The sequence below is a fragment of the Mus caroli genome, chromosome 1 (assembly GCF_900094665.2).
Source record: "Mus caroli chromosome 1, CAROLI_EIJ_v1.1, whole genome shotgun sequence".
In the NCBI taxonomy this organism is placed as follows: Eukaryota; Metazoa; Chordata; class Mammalia; order Rodentia; family Muridae; genus Mus; species Mus caroli.
In genome coordinates this window covers 165,192,319-165,216,484 of record NC_034570.1, presented here as the reverse complement: position 1 = coordinate 165,216,484, position 24,166 = coordinate 165,192,319, and the positions used below count along the sequence as shown (strand labels likewise).

At 39.0% G+C, this 24,166-nt stretch overlaps 1 protein-coding gene across 4 annotated transcripts in view; it reads left to right on the top strand.

The window, feature by feature from the left end:
* Rgs7 (regulator of G protein signaling 7) overlaps positions 1-22,948 on the top strand; it is a 395,350-nt gene extending 372,402 nt beyond the window's left edge. The window contains exons 15-19 of one of the 4 annotated variants that reach the window (XM_029479845.1): positions 2,253-2,439; positions 3,494-3,583; positions 4,901-4,954; positions 15,024-15,101; positions 22,221-22,948. In XM_029479845.1, coding sequence (XP_029335705.1) covers positions 2,253-2,439; positions 3,494-3,583; positions 4,901-4,954; positions 15,024-15,077 — 385 coding nt within the window. In that variant the 3' untranslated portion in view covers positions 15,078-15,101; positions 22,221-22,948. Of the gene's footprint in view, positions 1-2,252; positions 2,440-3,493; positions 3,584-4,900; positions 4,955-5,679; positions 5,761-15,023; positions 15,102-22,220 lie in introns of all 4 variants that reach the window. The other 3 variants (XM_021156734.2, XM_021156741.1, XM_021156749.1) reach the window with 3 other exon arrangements.
* Positions 22,949-24,166: the final 1,218 nt, after the last annotated feature.

Sequence of the window (24,166 nt, the reverse complement as noted above, 5' to 3'; positions counted from 1 at the left end):
AAAAAAAAAAAGTAAAAATGATTCTTTTGTAAGCCTGGCAGTTTAATCCCTGAGACCCACAAAGAAAAGGACCAATGGCCATAACACATTCATATTAACACATGATACACATACTTGCACATAAACACAAAATACACACAGATACAACACACCACACATACACACACACATACACCACACAGACACAACACTACACTTACACACACCCATAAACCACACAGACACAATACCACACTTACACACAAACACACCACACACATATACACCATACACACATCGTATACACACCTCATACACACACACATAAAAACCACACAAACACACCACACACACACCTACACCACACATACACATATACACACTGATAATAAAAAATATAAAAATAAGGTGGATAGCATATACAGAAACATGCACACATAAATATTAAACATGTCTTACATATGTATATACATATGTATATGTATTCCGAGAGTTGTCTGTTATATGCCCATCATGTTCTTTATTAACTGTAGATAATTGATAGAAAGACACAGCTGTGGAAAGCATTTTGAATTCCCAATGTATACTCTGTTTTATGTATACTTCTTTTAGTATACTATAGTATTTGGCTTTCATTATTTCTGACAGATATGAATCTAGTAATAAAAATATACAATGTAAATATCTGTACTTTATTTCATAGATAATCAGGACATGTGTGAATTAGGTTGGCATTTTGTGCAAGGTCACAGTGCATGAAGTGGCATGCATGTTTCCTATGAACCAGTATAAATCTACTGCTCATCTTTCCATCTTTCCCCAAGTCCTGACCATACCCTGGCTTCCACATAAATATCTGTGTCCCACAACAAAGACACCATGATTCAGACAGCAAGCAAGACTGTAAGTTGCAGTTCAATAGGTCTCAGGACATCTTTATCCAAGCAGCAGGAGTCTCTAGAGTCTGAGCTCTAGAGGATCTACTGTTGAGGGGCCATGTTCCTCCCTTTACTCATCACGATGGGAGAAGTGAAGAGATACTGGTTATCCACCTCTACTTGCTCTTCAAACACACCCTCTGTCTTCTGTTGCCAACTTTTTGTGAAATCAATATGGTAATGCATGAATTTTATCATTAAGCACATAAAGTTGTGTCAGGCACTTTGAGATGTTATTTATGTAACCTACATCACTGAACTAGTCACTAGTTCTCTATGGAACTAGGTTATGGGCTTGGATATGGGCTTTTTAATGCCATTATACTGATGAGGAAATAGAGATGCAGGGATGTCAGGGCACTCTTAGAATCCAGCTGCTATTAAGAGAAGAGTGAGATTAAAACTAATACCCCCTCCATTTTACTAAGGTAAGCCAGTTGTGCCAATGATAGTGATGAGAATACAGAAGGTGATGCTGTTGCTAGGGAACCAGTGGGAAGGAGGGGTTGTGAGAATGCCACCTCCTCCAGACCTACAGAGCCAACCTTCAATAAACCATCTAATCTTTAATTCCCTGTTCTCTAAAGTGGGGAGTACATGACATTACTGGGGGGTTATAGTGATCACAAATAGTAACTGCATACATATGCCTGTATGTGCTCACATTAGCACCTCAACGACTGCCTTCTTTACCCTTCCTGATTTCCAGGTCCATTTAATTTCTGATGTCAGCACAGGTAGAAGCACTTCCCCTGGACCCCATTTTTCCATCTGTATACCACTGCATCAGGACGCTTCTTGGTTCAGCATTCTCAGACTGTCTCATGTACACTACCAACAGAAACCCCAGTGTTCCTCCTAGCATTCATTGCAGCTGTCTCAGTGTGGGTGGTTTTCTTTGTTAATGCTCTGCTTGCAGAAAGCCCTTCCTGTGTTGCTTCAGTGAAATTGAGACTAGACAGGATCAGGGTGCTAGCACATCTGGTTTTAATAAAAGCCAGTGAATACCAGTGATTTTCAATCTTTTCTACGAAAGGATTTTTGAATCCTGGGGAGGAAGAAGCATGAAAATCAAGAGTTCAAGGTCATCTCTAGCAACATAAGAAGTTCAAGACCAGCCTGGAGTACATGAAACACTATATTTAAATAGTAAACAATAAAACAATTGAAAAAGAACTTGTATGTCTTTGAATATGACTATTGAGGAAAAAGAAACCTAGTGAGGGCCTCATATTGGAATCTCAAGAGAAAGTGAGCTTGCTAATGCAGTGAGTGAACATAGCAAGAATGTCCAGGGGCAACGTCAGAGCACTCAGGTGCTGTGGTGTTTTACAGGTTCTGGTTGGCAGTGGAGGACCTGAAGAGAAGACCTATCCGAGAGGTCCCCTCGAGAGTGCAGGAAATATGGCAAGAATTTCTGGCTCCTGGGGCCCCCAGTGCCATTAACTTGGATTCTAAGAGTTATGACAAGACCACACAGAATGTGAAGGAACCAGGACGATACACATTTGAAGATGCTCAGGTCAGTACATGATCTAAGCTCTCAGAGCCGCCACAAGGCCAACCGTACTCTGAAGTGTTTAAAATTCATGTAACAGGACATAAAATAAGTTTCACTGACTGAGGAGAAAACAAAGACATTTCAAAGTAAGTCATCTTTTAAGACCCTAGGAATTTTTTAAAATATAAATTTAGTGTTTGTGTGTGAGAAATCAGATGGGCCATTCAGGTTACTCTCACATCGTACAACTAACTGATGTTTCATTAGACTTGGAAGACAGAGGAATATGTAAGTTTACCTAAACTGCCAGAGCAGAAACTGCCAGAGTTAGATTGCGTTTGAGTTAAATGAATGTGTTCTTCTCTTGGCTTGACTTCTTTGTCCATCAGCATCCATCAGACAAGAGAGGGTAGGGTGTAGCTCATCTGTAGATTGAGTATCTGGAAGGCATGAGGCATGCTCTCAGCCCAAAGGGTAAGGAAGAGGGAGAAAAAAAAATCTACGGACATTTTAGGAACAGATGACAAACATGACACATACAAGAAAAATAAAAGGGAGAGGGGTTGGAGGTTTGCCACTTACACTAACCCAACAACTAATTTCATGCATGAGACCTGAGTCAAAGTAGGCATGGAAGATGAATTATCATAGAATTGTTCCCAAGAGCAATTCTCCCAGAAGATGTAGAGCCAATGTTACACTTTGGGCTTGGAGTCATTTTTCAAGAAAGCAGACTTATTTCTAGTCTCAAATGTTTCACATAAACTGTCACATTGATTTGAAGTTATTTCAAATGTCCCCTTGATGAAATTCCATTTTGAAAATAACCACATATGTTTTTTGTTTTACTTCCTCCTCAGTAGCTCCTAGCCCAATGTAAACATTGCTCTGGGAAAGAAATAATGGACTGAAAGATCCAAAATGTCCTGTACACATAGATGCTCTTACCAGAATCACGGCTGCTATATTAAGCTACTTCCGCATTTGTTCTCCAGCCACCTGAGCGTTCTCATTGTAGGGTTTCATTCCTCCATTAATCTGGTAGAGGAGCCCCTCACACATTGTCTCTTTTCAGGAGCATATTTACAAGCTGATGAAGAGTGACTCATACCCCCGCTTTATAAGATCTAGTGCCTACCAGGAACTTCTACAGGCAAAGAGAAAGGTACTGGTTGTTTGTGACCTCTGTTGACCTCAGTTCCTAGTTGTAATTAACCAGACTAAATACGTCTGCTGGGCCAGGGTTTCAGTCAAATGGTAAGTATGCATTCTCTGAGACCTTTTCCCAAACCCATCCTTCTCCAGGGGCCATTTAAGTTGGCTTTATTTCTGTTTACGTTTTGCTCTGTGTATTATTTTTCATTTGTTTTTCCAGTTGTTCATGTTTTACAAAGGCTATTAGATGCTGTTCTCATGTTTAATGTTAATCCTGAGCATTTTTAGTAAAAGGAAATGAAAAACTCTAGTATAAAAGAATAGGGTGCTAATACTTGAAGCCGATTTTGTTTACTTACAAACCTAGCATTTATGTTTATAGCAAAACATAAAATTACTTTTTTCAAGGATTACCAATGAGGTGTAATCATATTGGCAAATAAATATTTTCATTTGACTTATATCCAATTTACTTAGTATCTTGATGACATATTTCAAACAAAGATGGTAGGTGAGCACATTTGGGAAGAGTTGCAGTAGACTTCACTAATGAATTAATCTTATAATCAGTCTCACTGTCCATAAATCTCTTATATGACCAGTGTAACAGTAAATAGAAAATCTGTAGAGAAAAATCAACATCATTCATTGTTTTTTAATGTTAACACAACATATATTCTTAAGTTTCTGAGATTAAGCTACAGTTCTATCATCATTAGAGTGATGATTATTTTTTTCATAGACCATTGCCTTTATAAATCAAAATAGTTCTAAGTGGCACTATTGCTCACTGTGACAGCCAAATGTCAAGTGCTCACTCATCAAAGCTACAGGATTTCATAAGAGATCAAGTGAGATTTCATAAGAGATCAAGTGAGATTTCCATCCTTTGAGCAAGATCTATCCTGTAGCCAATTCATTACCTGATATAATTCATTATCAAATCAATTATATCAACAGAAATCCAGCCTTCTGAAAATAATAGGAATCAAGTCTAAAGAAGCCCTTCTAGATTTGCAGCTGTTTAGGCTTTGCAAGTGCCAGCATAAAAGCTTGTCACATCTACCACATTTCTGCTTAACTTGATTTTGCTTTAAATTACACCGTTTTGTTTGCTCAAGTGTATGGGCTTTTTTTTTTTTTAATGAAAAAAATCACTCATAGACAAACAACTTGGATTCAGTGGAAATCCCTTTGCCATGTGGGCCTGGGTTTCCTATGTGTGCTTACCATCCTGTCTTTTTCTGTTCCATTTTTCTTGCCTTTTTTTTTTAATTCCCTTTGTTTCCCTTCACCCTCCTCCCTTCACTTCTCCCATACGTTTAAGTCTGGAAACTCAATGGATCGCAGAACATCTCTTGAGAAATTTGCACAGAATGTGGTAAGTTTTACTTTTTTGAGGAATTACAAGTTGTTATCTTCAATGAAAATTTCCCCATTTTAGTCCCATTGCCCACCCTGTATTCTTTGACACCAAACGTATTGTCTCTATTGAAACCCATAATCTTGCTGCCTACTTATCTTTCTCCCCAACCCTTTAGAGAGTAGAAATACAGCTGCCATGCAGGAACAACCGCATGAGCTGAACTAAGGTTTGGAAAGAAGTGCATAACATGGTGTAGACAATGAAGGAATACGTTCCTCTTTGTGTCTGTGTTCCATGTATCCTTTTCCTTATTAACAATAGCTGCATGCAATTTTTGCTCTTACCTCAACTCTTCGTTATGTTGAAAAGATTAAGACAATGAAAGTTCTGTGCTTTCAGCCTTTGAAAGGAGAAAATGAACAAATGAGCATTTCAAAGCCAAGTGATTATGGTAGGAGCTCAGCTCCCTACCTTTAAAAGGACCCACTGGCTTTTATTCTCTATTTTCTTCAAAGGTGTTGGAAATTGTCACATTAATCTAAGAAACCAGTAACTTTCCTTCCAGAATGTTTGTAGCCTCTCGCCATGTGTTTTGGTGATATATATTTGTTTGTTGGGTTCTCTTGTTATTTTTTATTTTATTTATTTTTGATTTTCTTTTTGTACTGTGCCAGTACCTTTGGAACTTTCTGACCTTGTGTAAGCTCAAACTAAAGACTTCAACACATTTATTTTTATAGGGCAGAAACCTCCCTATTTTCCCATGCCATAAAAACTGTACACCAACACTGAGGGCCAGCACTAACCTGTTATGAAAAGAGGTAGAAGAATCTTGGTTTCTACTCAAGTTTGTCTGCATCATCTGTGGAGTCGTGTGGTTAGCTCCATGCTGCTCTTTGTGTGTGTATGTGGGTGTGCTGTGGCTTTTGTTGTGATGGTCAACTTAAGTGGAGTTATGTGTGCTGAGATATAAGCAACCTGAGGTCAACAAACTTAATGTTTGTTTTCAGTTTCCTTCAAAGGTTCACCACGCAGTGGGAAATACCAGTCCACTTTACAGCTGCTGTGGGCTGCACAGAGTATGTGAAAGACTTTAAACAGCTATGTAGACTTTGAACGGTCAATGTGATTGCATCAATTAAAAGGGTAGAGAATAAAAGATTCCGATAATTTAATCACACTAAATTTCACAAACTTTTGGCTAGTTCTGTTGGGATCTCTGTCCTTGAATGTAGAGTTAACTTCTTAAAATATCGCATAAGTCACAATGGAGAAAGACAATGTCAAAATATCTCTCTAAGATTTTTATTAGGAAAAGAAGCCACAATATATCATACGGTACTCTGTGTACTGCTAAAGAACTATTTCAAATTAATCCTTCTCTACTATAGTGTGGAAATCATATTGTTTTTTTAAAGTCACAGTGGAAATTTCCGTTCAAATTTAAAATAGTAATGTGACTTGGAGTAGGCAGAAGGGAGACGTAAAACATTTTCTCTCCAGCTCCAATCCATAGCTGACCCACTTCTACTCTGCTGAAATAGTATTACATGGTCCACACAGAGCACCTTAAAAAAAATCAATAAAGAACAAAGGGAAGCTGGCCTTGATCCATTTGCTCCCTCTTCAACCAAAAAATCGTACAGTTACTAGCTAAGATGCAAACACAGTACTTCATCCCAGGAATCTGTGGAAGGAAAGAGTTTGGCTCAAAGGTGCCTACTGGTTAAACAAGATGTCAGTATGAAAGGAGAAAGATGAATTCCTTCTTCTTGGTGCTAGGAAAGAGATGGGATTCTGTGTAGTTAGAGGACTCTGTGAAGGAATAACATTAACTGTTATAAGACTTCAGTAGTCAAGAAGTGCCAAACCCTCTATAAAATGGAAGGAGAGGGGGGCCAGAAAGGCTGAAGACAAAAGTTAAACTCTCTTTCTCTCTGTCTCTCTCTCTCTCTGTGTGTGTCTCTCTCTGTCTCTGTCTCTCTCTCTCTCACACACACACACACATCATACACACACATACACTCAAACCATACTAATTACTTTTAAATATCCCTCAGATAGTATTAATCACCTTCCATTGGAGAAAATAAAATATGGAATTTCTATTGAAGATTCTGTTTTGGGGTTACTGTGAAGAAATCATTAAGGAAATATGAAAAGCTCCCCGAATGTACAGAGCGAGCTCAGGTTCAGCAGCTACACTGAAAATCATAAGTGTTGACATAATAAGTTTTACAAGAGACCATTATAGGATTGATGAAACAATTTTCAATACAAATAAAAGGATAAGAGATGTGATTTTTAAGATAAAGACAGTAGGAGAAAGGTAGAGTTTTGCATACGCATTTAAATGAGTTCCTAGGTGCAGGGGGCTACATGGTGGATAGTATCAAAGGCAGAAATGGAGCAGAGAAGTCACACATCAACAGAGCTCACTGTGAACTTGTGGGAAACGAGATGACAGTGCCCATTATTGAATACCTGCCATGCAACAGGTTTTGCACTGGGCACATTATGTTCTATAAACTTATCTAACCCTGCAAAGTGGGAGTTATTGTGCATATTTATTCACCTATCTTATAGGTGAAAAAAAATAATGGGGAAGTGCATCTTCAAGGAATATAATTTTCCCAAAATTATAGCTAGCTGTGACCAAAACCTTAATTTCTGTCTGCCACCCTGTCGCAGCCTTCTTTCCAACTCAGGTCCAGTATTGGTCAATGCTGATCTTAGGGCATTTATCTTCATTTAGTTTAGTGTTTCCTTATGGCACATTTACAACCTGTATGATAAGAACAGTATCACTCTGTTTTTTTTCTCAGCCCAGAATCAATGTTTTTGTAGCCAGCATTTTCCTAAAACTAAGGGAGCATCACTATTGTCTGAGCTACCTTTGAGCCCCACCAGCACACTAGAGGAACACCCTTACAGCAGCAGCTAGTCTTGCATTGTAGCTTCAGCATTCCAAGGGTATCTCTTTCCCCTCATATGGTTTTGTCTATATGCTCAATAATCCCAGGGTACCTCTGGAGAGATGTTATCTTACTTTCCCCGTAAGGCCTCTTCCTGATATCACTCACTCATTGCTGAGCCTTGGAGCTAAGTTTGGAAGCAGAATTTGCTTACTTTAAACCTATTGTTCTTAATAGACCACTCTGTTCTTTCCACTAATTCCCCTAATAGGTGAAGGAGTATCACTCGCATTTACACATTGCCTTCACAATGGATTGTTGTCTCAAGGGAAAGGAAATAAAGAACCTAATTTCTTGTGGCATGCTCTTTGTTTCTGTAGTTTTCTTACCATTAGAGAAATCCCTTCGCCTTCATCTCTCAAAGGTCGGTGTGTCCATGCCTGCCCTCCAGTGTCATTCATACTAAGTTGGCTTTACTCTCCTCTCCTGTGTTTTACTGAGTGTAAAGTTGTTACCTTCCCTGACCATCACCGTTTCTTCATCTGTTAAGCTGCCATTAATGCCTGTTTACAACAGAAGCCTCTGAGAAGAACAGAGAGGACATAAGGTGAAAAGCGTACATGAGGGTTGATCAGCAAGGCCATCTGTCAAGGTTCATAAGTCAAGTACCCATGACTCATCTCCCTGTTGCTTGTGTGAAGATGAAATTGGATCAACTTGGCTTTGAGTTAGAAAAGTAGGGAGTTAGAAACGACTACAATGGAATGCTAGTGATGAGTTCCCAGGAACTCACAAAGCAAACCTCCTTTTGGAAATAGTTTTGTTCCATTCCAATGAACAAACATTCATTCCAATGAAGGTGGTCATCTTTAGAGTCTTTTAAAGAATCAGTAGAAAAGCTGCAAAGGTCTTCTGAGTCACACTGTGCCCTCTGCTCTGGCCTACTTATTATAAATTGAAGCACCAAGCTTTGTCATTGCCTTCTGGAGACTCTAATGCATTGTTAGGAGCAGTGATGGATTTTTATTTGGGGTTGTGATGTTAGGGAACCAACCCTGAGCCTCACACATACTGGCTAATGCTATACCAGCCCAGTTTCCACTTTATGAGACAGCTTTCACAGGGGGCTAGATTGACTGGGCTCTGCATTAACAGTATAGCTCAGTAGTCTAAATGTGACAGGATAAAATATAAGTATAAAGCATTAAACAATGACAAAGACTTAAAACTTAGTTATTCTTGAATATTCTTTTTAGTAAAGTGAGTACATTTGTTTTCTTTGTTAGGTTTTGAAAGAGGATTTCCCTCCATAGGTCAGGTTTGTCCTGAACTCTATACTCTCCTGCCTTTACCTCCTGAGTGACAGGACCTCAGGGGTTCACCACTACACTCAGTTGTGAATGAACTTCTCTATCTAGCTTTATGCAGAATCTGTGTTAGTGGTAAAATGTTCTTCAGCCTTGGACGTTGTCGTGCTTATTCACTTCAGCACAAAATCTCATTCTGTGTCTTGCCTTATGTGTTTTAGAAATCTTTTTAACTGCTAGACGACCTCAGCTTCTCCATCTATAAACCTTACTACCCTCAATCAGTTCTTTCCTTATTTGTTTTTCCTATTAAAGATCAAAATATGATAAATATCCTTCAAGTTAAATGTGGATTTTCTTCTCTTAATATAGCCATTTAAATTTTAACTTATTATTTAATTGTAATATAGCTGTATAAGGAAACATTCTTTCTCACTTGCTCAATCTCATGTCTCAGTCTCATATTTTTCCTAACACAAGATCGAACATCAGTTATATTCTGGGTGGTAGGAATAGACTTCATGTTTACCTGTTTCCCAAAGCCACTTGTGCTATAGTTTAATGACAGAAGACCACCCCTGCCAACTGGTTCCCCAGTTGCTGGTAACTATACAGGCGCTTTCTGCTGGCCTTGCCTTGTTTTCTAAGGCACCAGCCTTTGAACAAATGACTTTTAACTTGCTCTTATTAAGTGTAAAAATTATTTTGTATAATCTTCCCCGAGTGTAAACATTTGGGGAACACGGTTCTGTTATGCTGGAGAGTGAGGTCCTGAGTAGTGTTGTGAACTCTGTGTGTACACTTCCCGTTCCTGCCCATCCCTGACTGCCTTCTATTTAGGATGGAGCACTCCTGGTTGAGACTTGGCTGTTTGAGCTTCTCATCACCATAGAGCAGCTGAGCTGTGGGAAGTTCTCTGAAGTGCCAAGAAAGAAATAGTCTTTCCATTATAAATAACAGACAGGAAAGCTGACTTGGGAATCTAGCATCCTCATCTCTGTCACTCTCATACTGCTGCTGTATGAACCATTATACTAGTCTCTCGAACATTTACCAACATGTATTGAGTCTCTGGGTTATGTGCTACCCCGCATGCTTTTTAAAATAGAATACCTTGGAGATATAGCTTGGTAATCAGGGTTTTGCTTGGCATATGTGAGGTTCTGAGCTCCACACTCAGCACCACAGAAACACTTCTTAAATTATAGATTAGCTTACTTATCCTTGGTGTCCTCTGTTATGGTATCATTTTCTACTACAGTGAAACAGGGAGAAAACAGAGAGCATTCAAAGGTTCTCTTATAGAGTATAATTCTAGCAAGAAAGTCTCCAGGAAACCTGTCAAATCCTTGATTTACATGAACATCCATCCTAATGAGGCAAACACCCATGGCAGCTTAGAAGCAGATTAGAAACAGAGAGAGAAGAGCTTTGCATTTCATGTCTGTGCCCCTGTGAATTTTTACCACTAGGAAGGTTTTGTGGCCCTTTGTTTCTACTAAAGGGCTATGGCTTTATTTGCTCAGGATAACAGGTACATAACATGGAAAAACTGTTAGAAATTGCTATGACACCTTTGGTGAAGAACACTTATGAGCTGGCCATTGGGCCTCTCCAGCAAAAGGAAAGCAAAGTTGATCAAGAATGAATCTACGTCTCCTCTCTCTTCCTTTATGGATCTTAAGCTTCTCTCTTTCATCATTTTGTTGGCAGATACAGCTATCCATCTTGTTTTAGTGAAACTGGTTGTGGCAATAACTTGCCTGAGAAGATAATTCCAGTTTCCCTGCAGCATGGTATAAATCCATGGGTGAAATGTTTTTGGACCATGTAGCCTAATTTAGTGTGGACAGGGTAACTTTATTCTCCCCTGACAGCACCATTAGTTCTGAAATTGTCACTCGAGTTGTACAAGCAGTGAATGGTATGTTGCTACTGAGTACCCACTGCAACCCCAGAGGCTCCCAGGGAGGGCAGGTTTGAGGACTGAGCTATGTTCATGTTGTTGCCACATGTGCCCGACACAGAATGTGAACCGGAATTTCCTAAGTTCTGTTCTACTGAGTGTAAAGCCCTGATTTTGTGCTGCTGGCTGGGAGACATCAGGGAAGATCATCAGAGAGGTTTCTAAGATAAATCTACAGCTCAGTGGTAGCCTGCATTCAGCCACCGCTGGGTTCTTTCCTCTGATAAATAAATCGTAGTTATTGAGTCCCTACACTGGGTAGATACTGTATTTTTTCTGATTGGGAATCCATAGGTAATAAGACATAAAATATGCTTTAAGCATATTCATAATTGTAAGAAGACAGAGGTGACTCAAATTACTATCTTGGGATGCAGCTACCACGCACATCTAAATTGATTCTCTCTTCCTATGGAAGCTGACTGTCCAGTGAGTAGAACAAGACTCCCAACAGCTTCCTCAGTGTGAGTCACGGTGTCTTTTCTGGTAGCTCAAAGGAAACAGAGAAAGGAAGGATTAAAGCCCAAGTAGAGACCCACAAGATCAAAATTAGACAAAGGCGTGAGGACTCAACAGACTCTGGCCAGGACAAGTAAGGATGTTTCCAGTGAGAGCAGCAGAGTATAGAAGACAATCAAGGAACCAGACTGTGTTTTGGATTTGCCCACACACACCTCTTGAGCTGCAGATGGTTGCAGTGGGGAACCTCAGAGATGCTGCAGAGAGGATGGTCCTACGACAGGAGCAGTGGCTACTGGTCTAAGACACACATTAGTTGCTCAAGACTGAAACATGGCTGCTTATGTAAAAGTGGCATAAGAGGAACAAGATTTGGAATACCAACAAATTTACTGCAATGTATTAAGGCCACATTTACTGGAAAGTGAGATTAAACTTTGAACTGCCTGAGGTAGGATTCACAATTGTGATAAAGCAGCCAACATAATTTTTCTTTGTCACTGTTTTTATTTGAAGATTGTTGAGCTTCCATTATGACACCAGTATGCTTGGGTCTCAGATCACCTCATATCCATGGATTAAACTGTCACTGAAGGAAAAAAAAAAAAAAGACCTAGGATTGCTTGCACGCAACAGTCTTAACATCACAGCACCTGGCAGCATTCTTTGTAGATAGTTAACTCAGCCTCAGTCTAAATTACCTCATTAAGTCTAAATTACCTCTAAATGTCATGCAGCAAGAATTTTAAAAAGTTGTATCAGTGTTCTAAGGACAATGGTGTGCATAGTCTCTTTTAAGTGTTTTCCCCTTGTTGCTGGGGAAAGTGTGAATGGGACTTAAGTAGATAAAGATAGGGTTCAATGAGACATCAGATTTAATTGCCATTAGCAATAGAGTCAGATTTCAATTACATCTCCTTGTGAGACCCTGTACTTGACAGTTCTATCTCTTGACCAAGCCATCTATTTCTCACTTTCTTTCATCTATTCTAAAACCACATATGGGGTCATATATGTTCCCTGACACTGCCCTGTAAAACATTTTTCAGAAAAACATGAAAGTCCCTTTGATGCTGATGGAGCACTGCAGGGGTAATTTTTTTACTTTTTATAATCTGTGCTTGTTCCTGGATAGAGACCATTTAAAATAGTAAAACAAGAGCCTCCTTGTAGCCGCTGCAGGCCTTTTTGGAATTAGAAGTATTCTGCGTGTATCTGTAGACATCTCACCATGGCTTCCATAGCCCTAGCAGACCACACAGCAAGCCTGCATTGGGCAAGTTCTACTGAGTGCATACAGCATTACAGTCTCCCTGCTGCTGTATTCTTGTTTGCCTTGTCTGTATTCTTGTTGCTTAGTCTCTTGTTCAGAGACTAAGAGAGACATGAACAAATATTAGACAGCCCCACAGTCATTCATTATTCTTGTGATTGCAACCAGTGTGAGGCCAACAATACAGCAGACTGTGACAACTACTGAATCTTTAAAGTTTAATCTAGAAGAAGAGAAGCAAAGTTCAGCTGTTGTTTGTTTTCTTTCTCCAAATCATACAGATGACTTTGGCTTGGAAGACCTTCTTATAATTTGATATAGTTCATGAACAACACCACACACACACACACACACACACACACACAAAATTTTACCATAGGCATTGCTCTACTACTACTACTACTCTAATAAGAGTGTTCACTTAAAATATACATGTTACTGTCTAACAATATATTACTAATACTAGAAATAAAACAAAATTCATTAGGAAATCTTCCTCTTTTCTACTTTTAAATTATAAATCTAAGAGGTATTTAGAGAAAGTACAGAAAAAGACGGCATTATGGGCATCTCAGAGCTGCAAAGGAATTTAGTACAATTTCTTCAACCAGGGCCAATCCCTAGAGTCTTCTTCCACAAACTCACTGTTTGTGCTGGCCTCTGAGGTCCTTGGAACATGGTAGGTTTAGGTGGCAGAGGCATCAAATTCATCCTTGTTTCCAGGAGCATCTACTCTTCTGAAGTTTCTAAGAATCACCTCTACTTCTTCTTTCCATTGATCAAAATTTCTCATGTATTACCTTTCTAAGTTGGATCCAACTTTTCACATCCCCAAGTTACTTATAGCCTAGAAAAATGCAGATTCTGTGAGCCCATTTTCCATAAACTGAATTGCAATCATTCTCTGTGTGTCCCTTTCTCTTCTGCCATGGTTGCAAGCATCTCCGGACAGTATAGCATAAGGGCTATCTCCTTAGGAGTGTTCACACTCGAGCTCCTCTTGACCAAATAACACTACTCACTTGAGCTACATCAGAGTCCCTGCAAGGCTTTTTATAGCAAGGCTTGATGGACAGTGCTTCTTCCCAAAATCTGGTTCATTTGTGTTCTACTGGGTTCCAAACCTCTTTTAACTGATACTTGTGATAATCATGTTCCTGGCATGAAAACCATGTTTCATGAGCCTCTGCCTTGTACAAGACAGCACTGCCCATTCTCTCCACCGATTGGTACCAAGCACAAAGACAACGTCACAGCTGATAAGCTGCTCTCTTATGTGTTCTCAATTCCACCACTCTCCATTGGAAATGTAGAGCATCAAGTTGGTTGTGTTTCTTTTTATTACTATTATGGATTCCTTACATTTATATAATTTATTAACATATAGATGAAGTATGAAATATAGATATTAAAATCACATTTCTGTGAAAACTGAGCTTTTAAAGACCTGATAAGGTGAAGATACCTTAAAAGCTGTCATCAAATTAAACCTGAGTGTCTCTTGCACCAAGATAGGGTTCTTTCCTGCTTTCTACTTGTTTAGTATTTTGTCACCACCTTCACTGCTCATGTATGTTTGCTCCAGTCCATAAAAAGCTCTCCTAGATCATAGCCAAGCACAACACTTGATCTGTGACCCTGTAGGAGATAGATGCCACCTCCCTGATTTGTCTCCTGAATACATTCTAACTGGAGCCTGCATTCACATCCAGATCCCAATCCCCAACCATGACAAAGTAGCATATTTGATGCTTTAACTAAAACACTTTAAAACACTGCTTTTTTTTCCATACAAGCTGTAGTTATGTTTTCTACTCCTGTCTTTTGTTTCAAGACTTTGTTTGTTGTGTATTCATTTTAATGTAAATTTGAATTTTTTACTTTCTTCCCACAACATTCTACCCTGTTGTTAAATTTCATAGTTCATCTCTGTTCTTGCTCCCCATGTCTGGAGTATATATTGGTTAGTCTTTTGAAGGTGATGTTCATGGTTGCATCATGCATGCCTTCCTTCAGCATTCTATTAATGATTCATTCAGACTAAGAATGAGAATGCCCTAAAGTACTGGGAAGATGGCAGAAGCTGCCACTCTAGTGAACAGCACACCTTGGAGGTGGTTGTTTGTCTAGTTATGAACTGCATCTTTCTCTGTCTCATCCACAGAGATGCCATGAAAGGCTGCTCCACGCCGTACTTAGCCCAAGAGCCTTTGTTTAAAGCAAGCTCCTGTCCTCAAATCGGGTAAACCCTTTCTAACAACTGTCAATACGCACGTCCAGACAGATACACAGCTAATGTAGTTGGTATACAGGAAGTTCTTGGTAAATAATAGCCATAAGAGTAATCTGCCATTGGAAGAATTAGCAAAGGACTTGGACAGCTTTAATGATAAATGCAAGAAGTCAATACATACATGAAAAAACCAAGAGCCTGCTGTTATAGTCAAGTATGACCCAGAAAAACATAGCATATTGCTGCAAAGGGGCTGCTTTTCTTTCTAAATGATATCTAGTGCTAGAAAATGGATGTGAAATAGAGGCTGGATATGTATGTATATACATTGGTAAACCCAGCTATGCAGTTGGATAAGGCAAGAAGATTATAATTTCAAGGCCAGTCTAGACCAGTTAGTGAAATCCTGCCTCTAAATACAATAAATGAAGGCCATGCATGTAGAGTGCTCAGACAGCATGCCTCAGGCCATGGATTAGAAAAGTATAGGAGGGAGGAAGAAGAAGAACAAGGGGCAGAGGAAGGGATGGAAAAAAGAGAAAAAGGAAGGAAGCAAAGAAGGAAGAAAGGAAGGAAAAAGGAAAAGAGATTAAACTCTAGACAATTTCATACACTGTTCCTACAAGCATAAACTGTTATCCTTTTCAGGAATGAACCTGATAAAATATTCTAAAAGCTTCCAAATTCTTGTACTTTAAATCAATAAGTCAATTTAAAGTAACTTTGTCCTTAGAAAATCCAGATGTTCTGACACACACAAAAGCATTCATTAAATCATATAATTTCTAAATATAGGACATACTCTGAATGTCCAGAGCATTGAGACTTTCTTAATCCATTAGAGCCTATCTACTGCAATCCTATACACTTAGTAAAAATCAGATTTAGAACAGTAGCTTTCATGTTTTTAATATCACATTTGATTAATATATTTTACATGTGTACTACATATAAACATGCATACACGCATACTATATGTGTGCATGTTTACATTTTATGGATTATAGCATTTTATAAGCAGTAATTTCCTCTATTGAGTATTATCCTTTGTGATATTTTCTGATCTGTTATTATATTTAATTTTTTCCCTAAGTATAGTTGCATCTACCTAAATAGATTTTTGTCACATATATCTAGAAAAATAGTTATTTATCAGAAACACATGTAACATGGCAATTGATGAAAATACAATCATTTAAATGGATCAGCCTCACATAAGTCAGTATCTACAGTACAATTTATTTGGTTTTTTAAAAAGCATTAAAATGTAGTTTTGAATGAAAGTGTTGAAAGGTTTATAGTTAATAAAAGAGAAAGGTTTATAGTTTATTCATAATTATCATTTAATTTACATTGTTTTTTATTTTGATCCATCTGTATCTTTATCTAATGATGTCTATTGCATTCTTTATAGTTTTAAGTAAGAAAATGGAATTATTTGGCTTATGATCTTTCTTAACCCATAGAGAGATCTAGGCACAGGTGTTTCTTTAATTATTCAGATCTATATCTTCCTAAAAGAGTCAATATTTGAAAGAATCCTCTTCCTTCTTTCCTTTTATAGGAAAAAGACTTTTTGCAACCTCCTTTATCGAATTATAGGAAATTTTAGTCATTCATAGTTTTACTAGAATTATCTAACATGCTTTAATATGAATTTATTTGCAAATTTACTTAGAAGAATTGGTTTTTAGTAAAGTGGGGACATGCAGTCTTGATTCAGTTTCTTCTTAACCATCTTCTGAGTTGGAAAGCTCAGATTCTGTTAGTGGAGTGGTTCACACACAGGATAAGATCAGTGTTCCTCCATCATTCAGCCCTTGCCCCTCACCATCACCTATCAAGCCTCTCCTACCTCAAAATAAAAGTAACTTAATTCCAGGACATGGAAATCTTTCTACCTTCACTTGTAAACATTTATTCTTGAAATAGTATTTCCAGTGAGGGGGTTCAGCTCATGAAAGAAATTTTTGGGGACTTCTATAAGCCTGATGATTTTTAACAGCTATCAACAGGGTGGGTGACTTATCAAATGGTATTCAGAGGCATATAAGTACAGGAATGCAGATTCATGGGCAGGAAAAACTGAGAGAAAAGAATGACAAAATTCAGGGGGCAGAGGTGTGGACAGAAAGCTTACCCCTGAAGGCTGAGTAAGGGGCACATTTTGTGCAGAGAGGGGGTCTTGACTGAGAGAGCAGCTGGTGTCACGCCAGCTGTGGAACCATGTATGGAGCAACAGTAAGCAGACTAGAGGGACAGAGAAGCCATATGATGAACGATTTTGAAATCTAGGCAGAGTGAGACCAGAACATTTTTCAATATGAGAGTTAAAGAGATTCTATCTGTAGCTCATCTTCTTATATGAGTTTGCTCACATGGCCAGTTCTGCTGATTTTATGCCTAGAGACTAGACATTTGGCAGGTCATAGAAAGCAGTGGGCAGGTAATATTATCACCAGGGCATTGTTTTGTAATATGCTTGTAAGTCTCCAGAAACATGTAGAAGTGACACAAGTATTTCCAGGACACCAGCAAATAGAAACTGTCATGAAATAGCAAGAATTGTGAGGCTGAGTTAAATAGGAAGGTGAAAATGGAGATAGTCTTGTACTCTTAATGCTAAGGTCAGAGGTCATCTTGTGCAACTCCACCCACTTATCTCTCTTCAGTCTACTTGCTGGGCAGTTTACCTCTGTGACAACCATAAAACTTACAGAGTCAACTGCTCAGGCAAATGTAGCTTCTTGTGCTTGCTAGGTCTGCAGAAGAGCAAAGTGGACAGCAGTTCCTGTGTCCCATTGTTTCCAACTCCATGCTATGGCTAAGGGCCTGGCCTTCCTGTCCACTCTCACAGACTTCACACTTCTGTCTCATCTCTCTGCTTTAAGATCAAGAATAACGTTTTTGAATGAGTTAAAATTTATACCTATGAGTAAATAGTTCAGTTGGGAAAGCCATAAAAGTCACACCAACTGGGCTCAGGGACACAGGTCTGTAATCATAGCAACTTGGAAACTGAGGCAGCAAGTCACAAAGTCAAGGTCTTCCTAGGCTCAGGAAGGAGTTCAAGGCCAGTCTGGGCAACTTGGTGAGACTGTATCTCAAAATAAAAAAAAACAAATAAGAGTGCTGGGGCTACATCTTTGTAGTAGAGTGCTAAGGCATGTGTGTGCCCAGGGTTCAGAACCTAGATAAGTGCTTTATAAGTTGTTGTTCAGGGGTTCTGGATTACAGTGAACATGCTTGGACAACTGTAGGATAGGAAGGGCATGGCCTGATGAGGGTGAAACTCTATAGTGACTCTTGTTAAGGTGATGTTTTCACCTCTGTTTCAGGCTTGATTTGTTCTAGAACTGATCACATACTCATTTTTTCTCTAAGATACTCTTCATCAACTGCATATTACAAAGGCTTGCAATATTTTGAGTTTCAGGTTTTGTCTGTCTATGGTTGTCTTTCCCATAGATTCGTTTCTGCTATAGTTTCTCTCCCTGAGCCTGACAGGAGGGTTGACATATGTCATTTGACATTCATGTAGTCCAGATGCTAAGTTGGTTTTTCTTCATATGGAATTATCAAATTATTGTAAGAAGCAATCTTGGAGGTGAATACTATTGGCAAGATTTTCTTTAGTTCTTTTAACTGCTAGGGCTGAGAGTTTGTGATTTAGCTATGAATGTCTTTTTAGTCCTGCAATTTACTTACCCAAAGATAATAGTCAGGGACTGATTCCGCTGGCTTCTGAAGCACTGCCTGGAAATGGCTGTTGGAAATGGCTCACATGCAATTTAAAAAATGAACGTGCTCCAGGGAAGGGACAGTGTTGTTGGACCTTCAGTTCTTTCTAATAGGCTGAGCAGGAGAGAGTGGACTCCCACCAGCATGAGCACTAAAGTCAAGACTTGTGTATTTTCTTTTCCATAAAGAAGCAAGACAAGTGGCACACAGGCTCTAGATCTTTAAATCTCAGTGAGCCACCAGACAGGCTAGTTGCTTGCTGTCACTTCAGTCTGTTAAAATCTTTTCACTGTTAGTTGCATCCAGGATCCCTTTTAATTGTTGCAATACACAAAAGCAACACTAATTGCAAAGTTGATAAGGCCATACTATCCAAGGCCATATGCACACAGTTTCTCATTTCAGATCACTGTTTCCTTAGTATCTCAAATCCTCAGGTTGACTGTGACACTGTTTCCCTGTGGCCTCCTATGGAAGAAAGTTTTTAAGTTATTCCCTAGGACAGATATAGTCGGGTTGAACTTTTACAAGCTCTGACTTATTGATGTCTATAATACAGCAGATGCTAGCAGTCTTCATGATTTGCAGGGACTTAAAAACAGATAAAACTACAGAAAGAGAACCATGTTCCCTTTAAAATTAAATGTATAAAGAAAAAGTGACAAGGATTTCTGTCTAGATAAAATTCAATTGTGTCTGAGTTTAAAATGGCATCCCAATGCAGCTAGCTTATTCTTTTTTCTGGAATTTTAAACCAAATCATGTTAATCTATAGTTTTAAGAAAAATAATTCTATACTAGTCTAGCCTTCTATTCTTCTTCTCCCTCACCAATAACATTAGAAAGTGTAAACCCCTTTTCAAGATAAATTATTTCATCTCAGAATAAATAATACCCACACACATATGCTATTTCACTAACATAAGACTCCAATAGTAAGTACAGGAAAGAGTATCATCTTTAAGCATCAAAAAGGGCTTCTTAATCCTAACATAAGCTAAATACATCACTGTCTATGTTTTGCATGGAGAAAAAGTATAATCTACAGTTTTTGGTTTCTTACTGATTTTTCTGTCCTTTGCAGAGTCAGAATAGTGATTTTTTGGATCTGGGCTTCCTAAGAGATTAGATGTTGGTCCTTAAAACATGGTATTAGCAGCAGTTACAACAATAAGTTCATAGCCAAAATAAAGTGACTCTGTAAGATGTCCTAAATTAAAAAAAAAAAAAAACAAAAAAAAAAACTTTGCCTGCATCAGTGTTTCAAGCGAGATTGTAGAGCAGATGCTGCTGTTGCCTCCTTTTATGGACAAGGAAGCAGGTCCAGGGTTGGACTTGATGTTCTTTGTCCATTCAGGCTGCTATAACAAGATACCCTAAGCCAAGTGGCTAATGCAATACAAACATTGCTTACCATACTAGAGGCTGGACTCCGAGATCAAGATGTCAGTGATAGCTGGTGACGATCCGTTTCCTGGTTCACAAACGGCAGTCCCTTCTTGAGTCCTTACATGGAGGGCCAGATTCCCACTTGGATGTGTTCTGTAAAGTTACCATGTGTAGGCAGAGAGTGCTGAGCTAAGCACAGCCTGGAGTGAGATGGTTTCCTTAAACTTGGGAAGCTTCTGCTGCCAGCTGCTGAAAGGGCTAAGATGGGAGCCCTTTTCCAACCAAGAGAAAAGATCTTTCTTTTCAAGACTGCCATCTTGTCAAACAAAGACCAAACAAAGTATAAGGAAAGCTTATCAAAATGAATTAAGGGCTTGCTAATTTTTAATAGTTGTTATAGAATCATTAATCAATTCTTAAACATGTCGTTCATTCTTTGTGTAAAATATGGCAGCTTTGGTCTGAATTTTTGTGATACCCAGCCAAGAAAAAAAAAAAAAAACTCACATGTTAAATTCTGTAATCCCAAAGAGATAGGAGTAGCAGGTCAGACTTGGGGACATGCTTAGATCCTAAGGGAAGACATTTGATGAATTAGAGTTAGGGTCTTTATGAAAGAGGCCCCAAGGAAATTCTTCAGCTCTTCTCCCATGTGAGGACCAGAGAATATTCTCTGTCTTTTGTAGACCAGAAGTAAGGCCTTTCCAAAAACCCTATGTTTAGGCTGTCAGCCGCATGGAAAGGAATCCCACCTGTTCCTAAGCACTCAAGTATGGGTTCTCACTCCAGCAGCAGCCTGAGACAAGGGGCCTAAGTAATCTCTCACCTTGATCAAACTTGGCCACATTAGAGAGCAAGTCAAGGATAGAGCTGTAACACACATGATTCCCCAAATACTATCATCTCAAAACAATCATCCCTTCCAAAGGAAAAATAAATAAATTATTATTTTAATTATATAAATAATTATTTATATAAAAATAAATAATCAGGCCACTTGCTTTTATTTTAGAATCTAAGAAATAAAGAGAGAAATAAAGCAATTTACAATAAACTGTGTTCTCATAAAAAAGTTAACTTCCATATCACCATAGAATACTAGCAATTAATAGAAACAAGTTGGTGGATGAGATTTCAAAAAAAGAAAGGAATTAAGGAAAAAAATTCCACGTACTCACTCTAATAGTACATTAGTGAAGTATGTGGAATTAAAATACATGGAATGTCTATATGTAATTTTCCTGTTTTAGAAGAAACCAAGTTGTGGATGACAGAACGATGTTAACAGTTTGAAAGTGGAATGAAGAAACTTTTATCTCAAGACTCACAGTTGGCTTCTTTTTCTCCATTAAGTCTACATGGGAGGGATAGATTCAAGTTTGAGTTCCTACCAACCATACACTCAAAAGTGCATGTTATACAGTCCAATTGCACCCTGACACATTTCGATATTTGCAAATGTAGCTCCAACTCGACAGAATGCATTCACATTGTTGCCCCACAGAACACCTGGCTCAGACTCCTGTCAGGATGTATGTTTCTGGTTGGGAACCTGGGTGTTGGCTCATAGCTCAGCCTCCGTGGAACGTTTATTGACATGTTTATGATTTGCTAATGTGTGCTGTGACCCCATCAGTCTGTTTGCAGTGGGAAGGGGGGCTGGGAGGAGAGGGATGTTTGGGGAGGGAGAGTCATTTGTTTGATGTATTCATGCCAGGAGTGGGAGGGAGGGAGGAGGGGGTCATCATTATGTTTGAATCCAGGTTAACTTAAGGGGTTCAGTTTGGGGCCTGGATGGCAGAGCCTAGTGCAAGAACTCGTGTGTATTAACATGTGTGAGGTCTAGGGTTTGATTCCCAGGACCACACACCAAAAGATAAGGGTCCAGTTTGACCCTCACAGATGTAATTCTGCTGTAGTAGCTGGATTCTACGATGGTACTCCTTGTCAGTGACCGTGAATTATTTTCTTTCTGCATCTGATATTTTTTTTCCTCAGGGAAAAACTCTCACATCCAAGAGGTTAACAAGCCTTGTTCAGTCTTACTAAAAGGACCGTCTTTGTCACATGAGTGCTGAACGGAGCCATCACCCATACCTTGTAGCCCATCGCTGTTACCTGGAGCCAAGGACGTTAGACCAAGATGTTGCATGAACGAAGGACCGGAATTGTTCTTTTCTGTGTGCACATAAAGGCATCGCACTTGCCAAGGGACGCTGTCATCTCATTGCCTTCATCTTCATGTGTCGTCTGCTTCCCTCTCTCCTTGTGCTAAGCTGGATCTGTGTCCTTTTCTTTTTAACGAGTTCAAGTGAACGAAAACTTATTTTCCCCCCCTTCCTCTCCTTTTCTTGAAGCTTCTGCTAGATGCACAGTTCACTGAAAATTCAGTCAGTCACAAACTGGAAGAATTGTAAAAGAAAAAAAAAGTATAGATCACTAAGTACACACATGGCTTCACACTTATTAAATAATAAATTGGCACATCATTTATGTGTCATATCACCCTTGTATCCACAGTCTGAAGCAAGCACCCATTTTCATCTGTTCTCCGGACATTGTCTGTTCCTGTTTCTTGCATTTATTTTTATACCATATTTAAATGAGAAAACACCTTTTACTCCAGATGTATCAAAGTTGACCTCTTCTCTGTAAATTTGTGTATGTTTATATTGTTGTTTTATCTTTCATTAAAAGATGCAGAATCTCGTTGCTTTGGAACTTTTGTTGTTGGTGCTACCTGTAAAAGGAAGGGGAGAGAAAAAGTTCACAGCCTATGAGCTGAGGCATAAACTGCCCCATACCCCACCCCGGGTTAATCTCAGGTTTGGGTGGTATTGAGTCAGGAATACAACAGTGGAAGCATCTCCCAGGTGGGCTGACCTGGGACCAAGAAGAGAGTTTGTCTTCTATGGAAAAACAGCACCTATCATACTCCCACATTTTCAGACCTTTTTGAGGAGGGTTTTCTGGTTTCTGATGGAGTCTATCCCTGACCAAAACTAGAGAATAGTTTAGCTAGAATAGAGCTTGGGATCTATTTTCTTTAAAGCATACTTCTGATTGTACCCAAGGACAATGTTTCTTAGTTTTCCAGTGGTTACAGATTCCCTTTGAGAGCCAGATGTAATTGCCAGCAGCTAATGAAAACTTACTGTTTGCTACTGTCTTACCGGCTCTGTTAGCAAATTTTTCTCAATGTGACAAAATTTCTAACGTAAGTATTTTTGAGAAGAGGCGATTGTGAAGGCTTACAGTTTATCCTAGCAGGGAAGACAGGAATGGCAGCAGGGGTTGGAGATGGGTGGGACTGACCACAATTCTGTCCATTATCAGAAAGAAAAAAAAATACAGGAAGAAGAATAATGCTATAGATTGTCAGGTCTCACCCCTCCCTGAATCCCTGGTGTTTCAATTGCTCTTTCAAGACTCCACATCTTATTGGTTCTACAACATTTCAAAACAGCACCATTAGCTGGGCACCAAGTGTTCAAAGAGATGATTCTGTGAGAGATAACTCATGTTCAAATCGAAGAAAAGAAAGGTCCAGCAATGTGTTTGACATCACATAATGGTAAACTGGAGTTAAAGGGGAGGAATCTCATGCCCTGCTTGGTTCTTGGCTGGATGTTACATATTAACAAGAATAAAACCATGTGTTTCCTTAATCTGTTTTATGTGATGGGTAATTTCAAATGAAACCACGCACTTAATAAATGGCTCTCCCCGGAGTGTTCTCTCTGTTGGTTTGACAGAAGATGCAGGGCTGTGAAAAAGATTGATAGGACCGGGAACATGAGTTCAACAAGTCAATTGGGAAACCAGCATGTCCTGGGTGATTTGATTCCTCTCACCGTCCTCTCATCTTCAGAGCTATGGATGTTTGTCTCCTTTGTGTAGGGAGGCCATGACTCACATGATGATCTTATGATCCGGATTCTTAG